We start from the raw sequence: 16,379 nt of genomic DNA on the forward strand, positions 1-16,379 counted from the left end.
GGGCGGCGAGATATTCGACTGGGGCAGCGTCGCAGAAATGGGTGACGGCAAATCGGCCGCCCTTGGGAGGCTGCGCCTGACGTTCAATATCGGGCATTGCTTGTGACGGGCAGCAGATCCGTTTTGCAATGCTGCTCGGGTTGAATTTCTATCCCGTAAAATCATACAGGACAGAATGAGTCCATTCGGCCCATCCTGTCTTTGTAGAATCATCGAATCATAGACATTCTTCTTTTCTTAGGCAGTCCCTTGGAACCGAGGATGACTTGCTTCCACGTTATAAATGAGTTCTCAGGTGACTGATGAGTCCAATGCAGGATCTACAGTCTCTGTCACAGGTGGGGCAGACAGTGGTTGAAGGGGCCGGTGGGTGGGGTGCTTGGGTTGACGTGCGCTGCCTGCGTTGGCTTCCGCTTGCTCCCGGCGAAGAGACTCGAGGTGTTCGGCGCCTTCCCGGATGCTTCTCCTCCACTTTGTGCGGTCTTGGGCCGGGGATTCCCAGGTGTCGGTGGGGATGTTACACTTTTTCAAGGAGGCTTTGAGGGTGTCCTTGAAGTGTTTCCTCTGCCCACCTGGGGCTCCCTTGCCATGTCGGAGCTCCGAGTAGAGCGCTTGTTTTGGGAGTCTCGTATCGGGCATGCGGATGATGTGACCCGCCCATCGGAGCTGATCGAGCGTGGTCAAAGGTTCGATGCTGGGGATGTTAGCCTGAGCAAGAACACTGACGTTGGATTTGCAGGATCTTGCAGAAGCAACGTTGGTGGTACCTCTCCAGTGCTTTGAGGTGCCTGCTGTACATGGTCCTTGTCTCTGAGGCATACAACAGGGATGGTATCACTACTGCTCTGTAGACCATGAGCTTAGTGCCGGGTTTGAGGTCCTGGTCTTCAAACACTCTCTTCCTCAGGCGACCGAAGGCTGCACTGGCACACTGAAGGCAGTGTTGGACTTCGTCGTCGACGTCTGCCCTTGTTGATAGTGGGCTCCCGAGGTGTGGAAAGTGGTCCATGTTGCCATCCTTAGAACGGTTACAGCACAGAAGGAGGCCATTCGGCCCGCCGAGGGCATGCTGGCTCTCTGCCGGAGCACTTCAGTTAGTCCCACTCCCCCGCCCTTTCCCCGTAACCCTGCAAATATTTTTCCTTCAGGTACTTACACAATTCCCTTTTTGAAATCCATGATGGAATCTTTTTTTAAAATTCGTTTATGGGATGTGGGCATCGCTCACAAGGCCAGCATTTATTGCCCATCCCTAATTGCCCTTGAGAAGGTGGTGGTGAGCCGCCTTCTTGAACCGCTGCAGTCCGTGTGGTGAAGGTGCTCCCACAGCGCTGTTAGGGAGGGAGTTCCAGGATTTTGACCCAGCGACGATGAAGGATCGGCCGATATATTTCCAAGTCAGGATGGTGTGTGACCTGGAGGGGAACTTGGAGGTGGTGGTGTTCCCACGCGCCTGCTGCCCTTGTCCTTCGAGGTGGAAGAGGTCGCGGGTTTGGGAGGTGCTGCCGAAGAAGCCTTGGCGAGTTGCTGCAGTGCATCTTGTAGATGGTACACACTGCAGCCACGGTGCGCCGGTGGTGGAGGGAGTGAGTGCTTAAGGTGGTGGACGGGGTGCCAATCAAGCGGGATGCTTTGTCCTGGATGGTGTCGAGCTTCTTGAGTGTTGTTGGAGCTGCACTCATCCAGGCCAGTGGAGAGTATTCCATCACACTCCTGACTTGTGCCTTGTAGATGGTGGAAAGGCTTTGGGGAGTCGGGAGGTGAGACACTCACTGCAGAATACCCAGCCTCTGACCTGCTCTTGTAGCCACAGTATTTATGTGGCTGGTCCAGTTAAGTTTCTGGTCAATGGTGACCCCCCAGGATGTTGATGGTGGGGGATTCGGCGATGGTAATGCTGTTGAATGTCAAGGGGCGGTGGTTAGACTCTCGTTTGTTGGAGATAGTCATTGGTTGGCACTTCTGTGGCGCAAATGTTACCTGGCACTTACCAGCCCAAGCCTGAACGTCGCCCAGGTCTTGTTGCATGCGGGCATGGACTGCTTCATTATCTGAGGAATTGTGAATGGCGCTGAACACTGTGCAGTCATCAGCGAACATTTCTGACCTTATGTTGGAGGGAAGGTCATTGATGAAGCAGCTGAAGATGGTTGGGACACTGCCCTTTGTTGTAGTGATGTTGGTTGAGGGATAAATATTGGCCCCAGGACACCGGGGAGAACTCCCACTGCTCTTCTTCCAATAGTGGCCGTGGGGTCCATTACATCGCACTTAGAGGATAGAGGAGTCCCTCGCTTTAACCGGTTATCCAAACATCAGGACCTCGAACATTGCAGTGCTCCCTCAGGCGGTGGTGGAGGGAGTGAATGTTTAAGGTGGTGGATGAAATGCCAATCAAGCGGGGCTGCTTTTTCCTGGATGGTGTCGAGCTTCTCGAGTGCTGTTGGAGCTGCACTCATCCAGGCAAGTGGAGAGTATTCCATCACACTCCTGACTTGTGTCTTGTAGATGGAGCCGCCACCAATCTCTCAGTGCATTCCCGATCCTAACCACTCACTGCGTAAAGAATTATTCCTTATGTCACCTTTGGTACTTTTGCCAATCACCTTAAACCTGTGTCCTCTGGTTCTCGACCCTTCCGCTTCTGCTCCTAACTGAGTTTTATAAATAGAATACAAAAGCAAGGAAGTTCTGATGAACCTTTCTAAAACACTGGTTCGGCCACAACTGGAGTATTGTGTCCAATTCTGGGCACCGTACTTTAGGAAGGATGTGAAGGCTTTAGAGAGGGTGCAGAGGAGATTGACCAGAAGGGTACCAGGGATGAGGGACTTCAGTGATGTGGAGAGACTGGAGAAGCTGGGATTGTTCTCCTTAGAGCAGAGAAGGTTAAGAGGAGATTGACCAGAATGGTACCGGGGATGAGGGACTTCAGTGATGTGGAGAGACTGGAGAAGCTGGGATTGTTCTCCTTAGAGCAGAGAAGGTTAAGGGGAGGTTGACCAGAATGGTACCAGGGATGAGGGACTTCAGTGATGTGGAGAGACTGGAGAAGCTGGGGTTGTTCTCCTTAGAGCAGAGAAGGTTAAGGGGAGATTGACCAGAATGGTACCAGGGATGAGGGACTTCAGTGATGTGGAGAGACTGGAGAAGCTGGGATTGTTCTCCTTAGAGCAGAGAAGGTTAAGGGGAGATTGACCAGAAGGGTACCAGGGATGAGGGACTTCAGTGATGTGGAGAGACTGGAGAAGCTGGGGTTGTTCTCCTTAGAGCAGAGAAGGTTAAGGGGAGATTGACCAGAATGGTACCAGGGATGAGGGACTTCAGTGATGTGGATAGACTGGAGAAGCTGGGGTTGTTCTCCTTAGAGCAGAGAAGGTTAAGGGGAGATTGACCAGAATGGGACCAGGGATGAGGGACTTCAGTGATGTGGAGAGACTGGAGAATCTGGGATTGTTCTCCTTAGAGCAGAGAAGGTTAAGGGGGAGATTGACCAGAATGGTACCAGGGATGAGGGACTTCAGTGATGTGGAGAGACTGGAGAAGCTGGGGTTGTTCTCCTTGGAGCAGAGAAGGTTGAGAGGAGATTTGATAGAGGTGTTCAAAATGATGAAGGGTCTAGACAGAGTAGATAGAGAGAACCTGTTCCCATTGGCGGAAGGGTGGGGAACCAGAGGACACAGATTTAAGGTGATTGGCAGAAGATCCAAAGGCGACATGAGGAAAAACGTTTTTACGCAGTGAGTGGTTAGGATCTGGAATGCGCTGCCTGAGAGGGCGGTGGAGGCAGACTCAATCGTGGCTTTCCAAACGGAATTGGATCAGTACCTGAAGGAAAAAGATTTGCAGGGCTACGGGGAAAGGGTTGGGGAGTGGGACTGGTTGAAGTGCTCTGGCAGAGAGCGTGCACGGGCTCGACGGGCCGAATGGCCTCCTTCTGCGCTGTAACCGTTCTACGATGCTACTTGTTGACCTCGCAGTTGTTCTTTGCTTGTTCTAGATGTGCCGATCGGCCCCAAACTCTACCTGCCGACGCCGTTGAAGGCGCTTTACCAAGGGGACTCCCTCTCGCTGCATTGCACGATCCCGATGTATCCCGCTGGCCTGGATGACATCAGCTTCACGCTGTACCAGCTGACCGAGCCCCGGCAGCCGAGAGGGAGGTCTGGACCCGTGCCGTCCCCATTTGCGACTTTCACCCTCTCACCCCTGGAACTGACCGATGGCGGGAGCTATGCCTGCGCGTACCGAGTGCGGCGGTTCGGGCGGTGGTACAACTCGACCGACAGCGGCGCTGTGACTGTAACCGTCTCAGGTGAGCTCTTGCGCGATTGTGCATTCCCTTGCCTTGTTAGTCCTCCCAAAATGCATCACCTCACACTTTTCAGGGTTAAATTCCATTTGCCACCGTTCTGCCCATCTGACCAACCCGTCGATATCGTCCTGTAGCCTGAGGCTTCCCTCCTCGCTATTTACCACTCCACCAATTTTCGTGTCACCTGCGAACTTACTGATCATACCTCCTACATTCATATCTAAATCATTGATGTACACTGCAAACAGCAAGGGACCCAGCACCGATCCCTGCGGTACACCACTGGACACAGGCTTCCAGTCAGAAAAACAACCTTCGACCATCACCCTCTGCCTCCTGCCACTAAGCCAATTTTGGATCCAATGTGCCAAATTGTCCTGGATCCCATGGACTCTTACCTTCTTGACCAGTCTCCCATGCGGGACTTTGTCAAAAGCCTTACTGAAGTCCATGTAGACTACATGAACTGCACTATCCTCATCAACACACCTAGTCACCCCCTCGAAAAATTCTGCCACTGGTCAGGTGGGCAGAACAGTGGCCAATGCAATTCAATCTGGAGAATCATCGAAACATTGAAACATAGAAGATAGGAGCAGGAGTAGGCCATTCGGCCCCTCGAGCCTGTTCCACCATTCAATGCGATCATGGCTGATCATCCAAATTCAGTACCCTGTCCCTGCTTTCTCCCCATATCCCTTGATCCCTTTAGCCTTAAGAAATATATCTAACCCCTTCTTGAATATATTTATTGAATTGGCCTCAACTGCCTTCTGTGGTAGAGAATTCCACAGGTTCACCACTCTCTGGGTGAAGAAATTCCTCCTCATTTCTGTCCTAAATGGCTTGCCCCTTATCCTTAGACTGTGAGCCCTGGTTCTGGACTCCCCGTCCATCGGGAACATCCTTCCTGCATCTAGTCTATCTAGTCCTGTCAGAATTTTATAAGTTTCAATGAGATCCCCTCTCATTCTTCTAAACTCCAGCGAGTATAAGCCCAATCGACCCAATCTCTCCTCATACGTCATTCCTGCCATCCCAGGTATCAGTCTGGTGAATCTTCGCTGAACTCCTTCCATGGCAAGAACATCCTTCCTCAGATAAGGCGACCAAAACTGCACACAATACTGAAGATGTGGTCTCACCAAGGCCCTGTACAACTGCAGCAAGACATACTTGCTCCTGTACTCGAATCCTCTCAATACAATACAATAATACAAATCGCTTTATTGGCATGATAAGGTACATCTTATGTTGCCAAAGCATCAAAATACATTTATGGTTGAACACATAAACGCGGTTCCATTCATACAGTGTATAAACAGGTATATCCCTGAGTTTATAATTATACATTCGCCTTGTTTATATATACTCTTGTCTTAGTTTACTGGTTGTCCCTCTGTTCATGGCAAGCTGTAACATAGTGTGCCGCCAGTGTTACACAGCTTCTCTCCTCCCCCAGTAGGAATGGGAGTTTTTGGTTGTCAGTCAGATTTCTGAATTCAGGGCATATTTGTGAGAATTTTAGGTAGAAATTCTCTCTGATGCCCTGATATTTTCCACAGGCTGTGAGGAAGTGCATCTCTGTCTCAACTATTCCCTGACTGCAGTGAGAGCATATCCTGTCTTCTCTTGGCAGCCTGGTCTGCCTGTGTCTCACTACGAAGGCCAACAAACCATTTGCCGCCTTAACCGCCTGCTGCACCTGCATGCTTACCTTCAGCGACTGGTGCACAAGGACACCCAGGTCTCGTTGCACTTCCCCTTCTCCCAATCTATTGCCATTCAGATAATAATCTGCCTTCCTGTCTTTGCCACCAAAGTGGATAACCTCACATTTATCCACGTTATATTGCATCTGCCATGCATCTGCCCAATCACCCAACCTGTCCAAATCATCCTGGAGTTTCTCGGCATCCTCCTCACAGCACACACGCCCACCCAGCTTTGTGTCATCTGCAAACTTGGAGATATTACATCTAGTTCCCTTGTCTAGATCATTAATATATATTGTGAATAGCTGGGGTCCAAGGACCGATCCTTGCGGTACCCCACTAGTCACTGCCTGCCACTCGGAAAAAGACCCGTTTATTCCAACTCTTTGCTTCCTGTCTGCCAACCAGTTCTCTATCCAAGTCAATACCTTGCCCCCAATCCCATGTGCCTTAACTTTACACGCTAATCTCTTATGCGGGACCTTATCGAAAGCCTTCTGAAAGTCCAAATACACCACATCCACTGGTTCTCCCTTATCTATTCTACCAGTTACATCCTCAAAAAATTCCAGTAGATTAGTCAAGCACGATTTACCTTTTGTAAATCCATGTTGACTTTGTCCGATCCTGTCACTGTTTTCCACCTGTTTCTTATCCAAACCTTTTTCAGCTCGACAAACCAGACCGACGATCACTCTTATAAGATCGTCAGGTGTATTTGTAAAAGGCGAGAGCTTCGACTTCACCTGCGCCACGCCCAGCCTGGACGCCGAGAGCACCTTCCGCTTATGCAAGACGGTAACGGGCGCCTCCCCCACTTGTGTCGCGGCGGAGACGGCGCGCCGTTCCGTAACCTTCACCGTCGCCAACGCAAACGTCACAGACGGAGGCAACTACACGTGCACCTATGAGCTGGAAGAATACGGAAGAGTGTATCAGTCTACGCCGAGCGATCAAGTGTCCGTGACTGTGATTGGTGAGTTCATTACGTAGGCCCAGAAATTCGGGTCTCCACGGGTGACTACGCACGGGGTACTCATGCGTATGCCCGACGAAAGTGCCGGTTGCGTGCATGCACTGCGCATGCGCGGGAAACCGGAACTTCCGTTCCCCTGAAAGAAGGGGTTGAAAGGTGGAACGCGTGCGCCGGAGAGGCAGCGCGTGCACCTGGAACTTACGTTTTTTTTGCAGGATTCTCCGGGAGGGTAAGTCTCCAGGAGTTACACGTGTAAAAAGCAGTCGCAAGGCCTGCTTTTAACAAGGTAAGTGGTGAATTAATTAAAATCAAAACATTTTTTCCATAGGTTTATTATTTTTAAATACTTTAAAGAAAGATAAGTTTATTTTTAGCCCTGTTAGAAAATGTAAATAATTTTTTCAAAAATTTAAATTATTGTTTAAAATAGTTATTTCATGTAATTTAAAAATGTGATGTTTTTTTAAATTTATTTGACGTTTTAGTGATGTTTTGGGGCTTATAGTATTTATAGGTTTGACAGGTCTTCCTGTCAAATTTATGAATGAAGCATTCCCTGCTACCATTGGCTCTCCATGGCCCACGTGATCCCAGGGGACGCTTCGAACTAACTGCGCCCCTGGGATACGCAAGCACTGCGCGCCTGCATTTGGAGGAGGCCCAGGATCGGAATCCCACGGGGGCCCACAGCTCAACGGCCGGCGTGCTAGGTAAGTGCAGGTCGGGGGCTTGCACCCGCAGGAAGCCCCCCGACCCGAATTTCTGGGCCAATGTCGTTTGTTGAAGTGGTCTGGCTCTCTTCCTATTTAACGGGGTTTCTGCTTTGACCCGTAGATAACTTGCCCAAGCCTTCCATAGCACTGCGACCCAACCTGCCTTTCCTCCTGAAAGGACAGTCGACCACCATAGTATGCACGGCTCCGCAAAGATACACCGAGAAGACGTGTTACCTGCAGAAGAGCGACCCGACAAGCCCGCTTATTTCTAATACTCCCGGCAGAGGCGAGCACCCTTGCAACTTTCCAATTGAAAGCGCGGACGTCGAGGATGAAGGCAATTACACGTGTCGGTATCGTGCACAGGTAGAATGGAGAATGGTGAACTCTAGTGTGAGTGAAGCTCTTCCCTTAACAGTAAGAGGTAAGCAAGGCCATAGAATCACAGATACATAGCAGATAGGAGCAGGAGTAGGCCATTCGGCCCCTCGAACCCACTCCGCCATTTAATGAGATCATAGCTGATCATTCAAATTCAGTACCCTGTCCCTGCTTTCTCCCCATATCCCTTGATCCCTTAAGCCTCAAGAAATATATCCAACTCCCTCTTGAATATATTTAATGAATTGGCCTCAACTGCCTTCTGTGGTAGAGAATTACACAGGTTCACCACTCTCTGGGTGAAGAAATTCCCCCTCATCTCAGTCCTAAATGGCTTACCCCTTATCCTTTGACTGTAACCCCTGGTTCTGGACTCCCCCGCCATCGGGAACATCCTTCCTGCATCTAGTCTGTCCATTCCTGTTAGAATTTTATAAGTTTCAATGAGACCCCCTCTCATTCTTCTAAACTCCAGTGAATATAAACCTAATCGACCCAATCTCTCTTCATACGTCATCCCTGCCATCCCAGGTATCAGTCTGGTGAATCTTCGCTGAACTCCTTCCATGGCAAGAACATCCTTCCTCAGATAAGGCGACCAAAACTGCACATAATATTCAAGGTGTGGTCTCACCAAGGCCTTGTACAATTGCAGCAAGACATCCTTGTTCCTGTACTTGAATCCTCTCACTATGAAGGCCAACATACCATTTCCCTTCTTAACCGCCTGCTGCACCTGCATGCTTACCTTCAGCGACTGGTGCACAAGGACACCCAGGTCTCGTTGCACTTCCCCTTTTCCCAATCTATTGCCGTTCAGATAATAATTCGCCTTCCTGTTTTTGCCACCAAAGTGGATAACCTTGCATTTATCCACATTATACTGCATCTGCCATGCATCTGCCCAATCGCCCAACCTGTCCAAATCATACTGGAGTTTCTCTGCATCCTCCTCACAGCACACACGCCCACCCAGCTTTGTGCCATCTGCAAACTTGGAGATATTACATCTAGTTCCCTCATCTAGATCATTAATATATATTGTGAATATATATATATATTGTTTCATGTTACTGCTTATTTATCGCTTGTCACTCCACACTTGCTCCCCTTCTTCTTAGGCAGTCGCTCGGAACCGAGGATGACTTGCTTCCACATTAAAAATGAGTTCTCAGGTGACTGATGAGTCCAATGCAGGACCTACAGTCTCTGTCACAGGTGGGGCAGACGGTGGTTGAAGGGGCGGGTGGGTGGGGTGCTTGGGTTGACGTGCGCTCCTTGTGCTTGGCTTCCGCTTGCTCCCGGCGAAGAGACTCGAGGTGTTCGGCGCCTTCCCGGATGCTTCTCCTCCACTTTGCACTCTGGTCTTGGGCCAGGGATTCCCAGGTGTAGGTGGGGAATGTTACACTTTTTCAAGGAGGCTTTGAGGGTGTCCTTGAAGTGTTTCCTCTGCCCACTTGGGGGCTCTCTTGCCGTGTCGGAGCTCCGAGTAGAGCGCTTGTTTCGGGAGTCTCGTATCGGGCATGCGGACAATGTGACCCGTCCATCGGAACTGATCGAGCGTGGTCAAAGCTTCGATGCTGGGGATGTTGGCCTGAGCAAGAACACTGACGTTGGTGCGCCCATCCTGCCAATGGATTTGCAGGATCTTGCGGAGGCAGCGTTGGTGGTACCTCTCCAGTGCTTTGAGGTGCCTCCTGTACATGGTCCATGTCTCTGAGGCGTACATGAGTGCGGGTATCACTACTGCTCTGTAGACCAGCTCCCAACCCCACTTACAGTCACTGATCTACAATATACCCCTGGAAGTACTCAAGAGAGAAATAGAGTTAACGTTTCAGGTCGAAGACCTTTCATCAGAACTGGAAAAAGTTCGAGATGTGACAGGTTTTAAGCAAGTGTAGAGGCAGGGAATGTAGGAGAGGAGGAAAGAACAAAAGTGAAGGTCTGTGATAGGATGGAAGGCAAGAGAGATTACATGACAAAAGGGATGATGGTACAAGGCAAAAAGAGATGGTAATGGGACAAGTTAAGAAACAAAATTTATCGCTCAATATTTATCGCTCGACTCTGAGTCAGAAGGTTGGGGGTTCAAGTCCCACTCCAGAGACTTGAGCATAAAAATCTAGGCTGACACACCCAGTGCGGTGCTGAGGGAGTGCCGCACTGTCGGAGGTGCCGTCTTTCGGATGAGACGTTAAACCGAGGCCCCGTCTCCCCTCTCGGGTGGATGTAAAAGATCCCACGGCCACTATTTCGAAGAAGAGCAGTGGGGGGAGTTCTCCCCGGTGTCCTGGGGCCAATATTTATCCCTCAACCAATGTCACTAAAACAGACTATCTGGTCGTTATCGCATTGCTGTTAGTGGGAGCTTGCTGTGCGCTAACGGGCTGCCGCGTTACCCACCTTACAACAGTGACTGCAATTCCAAAAGTGCCTCATTGGCTGTAAAACGCTTTGGAACGTCCGGAGGTCGTGAAAGGCGCTATAGAAATGCAAGTCTTTCTTTCTTTCAATCCTACCTTCTTTCTTTCTTTCTTTCTTACCTTCTTTCTTTCCTGCCTTCTTTGTCTGTCTGTCTGTCTGTCTGTCTGTCTTTCCTTCCTTCTTTCGTTCGTTCCTTCCTTCCTTCCTTCTTTCTCTCTTTCTTTCTCTCTTTCTTTCTTTCTTTCTCTCTTTCTTTCTTTCTCTCTTTCTTTCTTATCCTCCTTCCTTCCTTCTTTCTTTCTTATCCTCCTTCCTTCCTTCCTTCTTTCTTATCTTCCTCCCTTCCTTCTTTCTTATCTTCCTTCCTTCCTTCCTTCTTTGTTTCTTATCTTCCTTCCTTCCTTCCTTCTTTCCTATCTTCCTTCCTTCTTTCTTTCTTACCTTCCTTCCTTCCTTCCTTCTTTCCTTCCTTCCTTCCTTCCTTCCTTCCTTCCTTCCTTCCTTCCTTCCTTCTTTCTTATCTTCCTTCCTTCTTTCTTTCTTATCTTCCTTCCTTCCTTCTTTCTTTCCTATCTTCCTTCCTTCCTTCCTTCCTTCCTTCCTTCCTTCCTTCTTTCTTTCTTATCTTCCTTCCTTCTTTCTTTCTTATCTTCCTTCCTTCCTTCCTTCCTTCCTTCCTTCCTTCCTTCCTTCCTTCTTTCTTTCTTATCTTCCTTCCTTCTTTCTTTCTTATCTTCCTTCCTTCCTTCCTTCTTTCCTTTCTTTCTTTCTACACCGTCCATGATTTATGCCGTTCATTGCCCGATGCAATGGAATCATTTCCAGCATTATGTTGAAATAAGCAAATTACAGGAAGGAACTGTACCGAATAAAAACGTGCCTCTCTTCCGCAGCCCGCCCCGCCAAGCCGACGATATCCATCTCCTACCGCAGCACGTCTAAGGAGTACGTTATTAACTGCACGGTCCCTGTGCCGTGCCCGGGATGTAGAATGTACTTGTACCGGGTTCTCGACGGTCAACCTACTCAAGTTGCACGTGCTCTGTTGTCGGGCGTTACCGCGACCTTTCTCATCTCGAATGTAAGTTCGGCCGCTGACGTCCACTACACCTGCTTGTCCGAAACGCCAGCGGCCGGCCGATTGCTGAGGTCGTCATACAGCGAGCTGGTGGCCCCGCCACTGCCGGGTGAGTGGGATTGAATAATGAATTACCTCAGACACAAACCAAGTTTGCAGACGACACAAAGCTGGGTGGGCGTGTGTGCTGTGAGGAGGATGCCGAGAAACTCCAGTGTGATTTGGACAGGTTGGGTGATTGGGCAGATGCAGTAAAATGCGGATTGTACGGGTAAACCGGGAGATCATCTTCTCCCCGAGACGGACCCTCTGATATAAAGGGTCGACGTCCGCCTTATTCCCAATCAATCACTCGTAATCCGGAGGTTCGTTCAGTAAGCAACTTTATTTACAAGTCGACAGGGGAGTCAACCATCCTGGGATGAATGCTTCCCGATCGCTAAGATCCCCTGCCTTACATACAGTTTTTTTGTTCTAAGTAGTGGCTTACATCATACAGTTGATTTTGGGTGCAAATTCTTGCGACCCGTGTGCTCCTTTTGACCGTTACATAGTCCTGTGACCCCATATGATATCTTTACCACATTCCTCAATTAGTAGCTAACGGTTTGTGCACATTATTCAGGTAGCAACTGACAGTTTGACCATTTGACCACATTGCACCATACTTCCCTATGGGACATGTACATACCAACTCCTTATATGGTTGGATATATGCTCGGTTCCTCAATTCCGTTATTTTAGCCCTTTTAACTCTTTCATGGATAAATGCGAGGTTATCCACTTTGGTGGCGAAAACAGGAAGGCAGATTATTATCTGAACGGCAATAGATTGGAAGAAGGGGAAGTGCAACGAGACCTGGGTGTCCTTGTGCACCAGTCGCTGAAGGTAAGCATGCAGGTACGGCAGGCGGTTAAGAAGGCAAATGGTATGTTGGCCTTTGTAGCGAGAGGATTCGAGTACAGGAACAAGGATGTCTTGCTGCAGTTGTACAGGGCCTTGGTGAAACCACACCTTGAGTATTGTGTGCAGTTTTGGTCGCCTTATCTGAGGAAGGATGTTCTTGCCATGGAGGGAGTGCAGCGAAGATTCACCAGACTGATACCTGGGATGGCAGGGATGACATATGAAGAGAGATTGGGTCGATTGGGCTTATATTCGCTAGAGTTTAGAAGAATGAGAGGGGATCTCATTGAAACTTATACAATTCTAACAGGACTAGACAGACTAGATGCAGGAAGGATGTTCCCGATGGCCGGGGAGTCCAGAACCAGAGGTCACAGTCTAAGGATAAGGGGTGAGCCATTTAGGACTGAGATGAGGAGGAATTTCTTCACCCAGAGAGTGGTGAACCTGTGGAATTCTCTACCACACAAGGCAGTTGAGGCCAATTCATTAAATATATTCAAGAAGGAGTTGGATATATTTCTTAAGGCTAAAGGGATCAAGGGATATGGGGAGAAGGCAGGGACAGGGTACTGAATTTGGATGATCAACCATGATCTCATTAAATGGCTCGAGGGGCCGAATGGCCTACTCCTGCTCCTATCTTCTATGTTTCTATATAGGTTGTAAATAGTTGAGGCCCCAGCACTCATCCCTGTGGCACCCCACTAGTTAGTGATTGCAAACCGGAAAATGAGCCATTGATCCCGACTCTCTGTTTTCTGTTAGTTAGCCAATCCCCTTTATCCATGCCAAAATATTACCCCCAACCCTGTAATATTTAAGCGCAAAGGGAATCGTGAAGTCTGACGGACGCAACGTGGAAGAATTGGTTAAACGGGGCAACGTCAAGGGCACTTTGTGATGCGATCACCCATTTGTTTTCACAGATTCGAATTCCCAGCTGACCGTGATTGGATTGTGCCTGGGGAGTGCGGTTGTTGCCTTGGCAGTGGTTCTGTTTGCGGCCATTCACTGGAAGGGAGGCGGGTGTTGTAAACCGACAGGAGGTAAGGCAAGAAACGGTCTCGGCTTCGTGTTCTCATCATTTCCTTCGACAGCCAGTCTGGAGTCCGCGCTCGGGGGTGCTCATAGTCATGGGGGGTGATTTTCATTCAGAAGTCGGGAAGGAGGCGGGACTACAACTTTCGGGGTTGTAGTCCTGCCTCCATCGAGATGCGGCCAATCCACGCGATTTTAACTTGATTGACCTTGTCGAGCCCGCCCAGCGGGCTCAGCAGGCCAATTAAGGGCCACCCGGCAACAGGTGATGTCACAGACTGAAATTTCATCTGTCAAGAGGTTTTGACAAATGAAATATCAGTGTTTCACAGCTGTTTGAAGCTGTCGAACACTGACAGTCTTACTTCTAACCTGAGTCCTTCTACACAGACTCAGTTAGAAATCTCACCGGCACAGAAAGCTGAAGGATGTCAGTTTTGACAGTTCGCGGCCATTCTGCTTTCTGTGCCGGTGAGATGATGGACTCCCGAAGCCTAGAGGAAGGAAGGCTGAAAAGGTAAGTACAGGTAATTTAAACTTCTTTACACACTTTAGACACACCAAACACACTTACCTTTGCACTCGTGCATCCATCACTCACCTGAACACCGGACATCTCGACCCCTCCAAGTCCTTCAACCCGCGGCCCGACTCCTCCAACTTGCCGTGGTTTGGAACCATCGGGAATCCCAAAGTTCAAGCTTAAAAATAGGGATTAGGCTAAAAACTGCCTGTTAACTACCTGTTAACAGGCAGTTAATTGGCACTAATCCCTTCCTGCTTCGGGTAGGCGGGTCCCAGTGCGGGGCGGGTACCCGCCTCCTTTGAACCTTACATGGAGGCGGGTTGGGGGCGGGGTGGTGTCGGGACCCCCGAATTCGCGACTTTAACCCCCCGCACGCCTCCAATCCCGACTCCACGGGGCAATGAAAATCGACCCCATAGAGTTAAACAGCACAGAAAGAGGCCCTTCGGCCCGTCGTGTCCACGCCAGCCATCAAGCCCTGTCTATTCTAATCCCATTTTCCAGCACTTGGTCCGTAGCCTTGTATGCTATGGTGTTTCAAGTGCTCATCTAAATGCTTCTTGAATGTTGTGAGGGTTCCTGCCTCTACCACCCTTTCAGGCAGTGAGTTCCAGATTCCAACCACCCTCTGGGTGAAAAAGTTTTTCCTTAAATCCCCTCTAAACCTCCTGCCCCTTACCTTGAAACTATGCCCCCTGGTTATTGACCCCTCTACTAAGGGGAAAAGTTCCTTTCTATCTACCCTATCTATGCCCCTCATAAATTTGTACACCTCAATCAGGTCCCCGCCCTCAGCCTTCTCTGCTCTAAGGAAAACAACCCCAGCCTGTCCAGTCTCTCTTCATAGCTGAAGCGCTCCAGCCCAGGTAACATCCTGGTGAATCTCCTCTGCACCCTCTCCAATGCAATCACATCCCTCCTATAGTGTGGCGACCAGAACTGCACACAGTATTCCAGCTGTGGCCTAACTAGCGTTTTGTGCAGCTCCATCATAACCTCCCTGCTCTTATATTCTATGCCTCGGCTAATGAAGGCAAGTATCCCATATGCCTTTTTAACCACCTTATCTACCTGTCCTGCTGCCTTCAGAGATCTATGTACATGCACACCAAGGTCCCTCTGATCCTCTGTCCTTCCTAGGATCCTACCATTCATTGTGTATTCCCTAGCCTTGTTAGTCCTCTCAAAATGCATCACCTCACATTTTTCAGGGTTAAATTCCATTTGCCACTGTTCTGCCCATCTGACCACCCCGTCTATATCGTCGTGTAGCCTGAGGCTTCCCTCCTCGTTATTTACCACTCCGCCAATTTTCGTGTCATCTGCGAACTTACTGATCATACCTCCTACATTCATATCGAAATCATCAATGTACACTACAAACAGCAAGGGACCCAGCACCGATCCCTGCGGTACCCCACTGGACACGAGCTTCCAGTCACAAAAACAACCTGGTTTGTGCTGGTTTGTCCCAGTGCAAGGAAATCGTATCAAGTCACTTAGAAAATCATAACATGATTAGGCAGGGTCAACATGGTTTTATGAAAGGGAAATCGTGTTTGACAAATTTATTGGAGTTTTTTGAGGATGTATCTAGCAGGGTGGATAAAGGGGAACAAGTGGATGTAGTATATTTGGATTTCCAAAAGTCATTCGATAAGGTGCCACATAAAAGATTATTACATAACATAGAAACACAGAAGATAGCAGCAGGAGTAGGCCATTCGGCCCCTCGAGCCTGCTCCGCCATTCAATGCGATCATGGCTGATCATCCAAAGTCAGTACCCGGTCCCTGCCTTCTCCCCATATCCCTTGATCCCTTTAGCCTTAAGAAATATATCCAACTCCTTCTTGAATATATTTAATGAACTGGCCTCCACCGCCTTCTGTGGTAGAGAGTTCCACAGGTTCACCACTCTCTGGGTGAAGAAATTCCTCCTCATTTCTGTCCTAAATGGCCTACCCTTTATCCTTAGACTGTGTCCCCTGGCTCTGGACTCCCCGACCATCGGGAACATCCTTCCTGCATCTAGTCTGTCCAGTCCTGTCAGAATTTTATAAGTTTCAATGAGATCACCTCTCATTCTTCTAAACTCCAGTGGGTACAAGTCCAATCGACCAAATCTCTCCTCATACGTCATTCCTGCCATCCCAGGTATCAGCCTGGTGAATCTTCGCTGAACTCCTGCCATGGCAAGAACATCCTTCCTCAGATAAGGCGACCAAAACTGCACACAGTACTCAAGATGTGGTCTCACCAAGGCCCTGTACAACTGCAGCAAGACATCCTTGTTCC

At 49.3% G+C, this 16,379-nt stretch overlaps 1 protein-coding gene across 1 annotated transcript in view; it reads left to right on the top strand.

Annotated features, from left to right (window-relative positions):
- Positions 1 to 16,379, top strand: part of LOC147084910 (uncharacterized) — a 37,518-nt gene that overhangs the window by 15,725 nt on the left and 5,414 nt on the right. The window contains exons 6-10 of the mRNA XM_085979621.1: positions 4,001 to 4,315; positions 6,701 to 7,006; positions 7,841 to 8,146; positions 11,424 to 11,717; positions 13,445 to 13,564. Of these exons, the coding sequence (XP_085835747.1) occupies positions 4,001 to 4,315; positions 6,701 to 7,006; positions 7,841 to 8,146; positions 11,424 to 11,717; positions 13,445 to 13,564 (1,341 nt within the window). The remainder of the gene's footprint in view (positions 1 to 4,000; positions 4,316 to 6,700; positions 7,007 to 7,840; positions 8,147 to 11,423; positions 11,718 to 13,444; positions 13,565 to 16,379) is intronic.

Source organism: Somniosus microcephalus, unplaced genomic scaffold, assembly GCF_052327205.1.
Source record: "Somniosus microcephalus isolate GS21.2 unplaced genomic scaffold, FLI_Smic_1.0 unresolved_chr9, whole genome shotgun sequence".
NCBI classification, from domain to species: domain Eukaryota; kingdom Metazoa; phylum Chordata; class Chondrichthyes; order Squaliformes; family Somniosidae; genus Somniosus; species Somniosus microcephalus.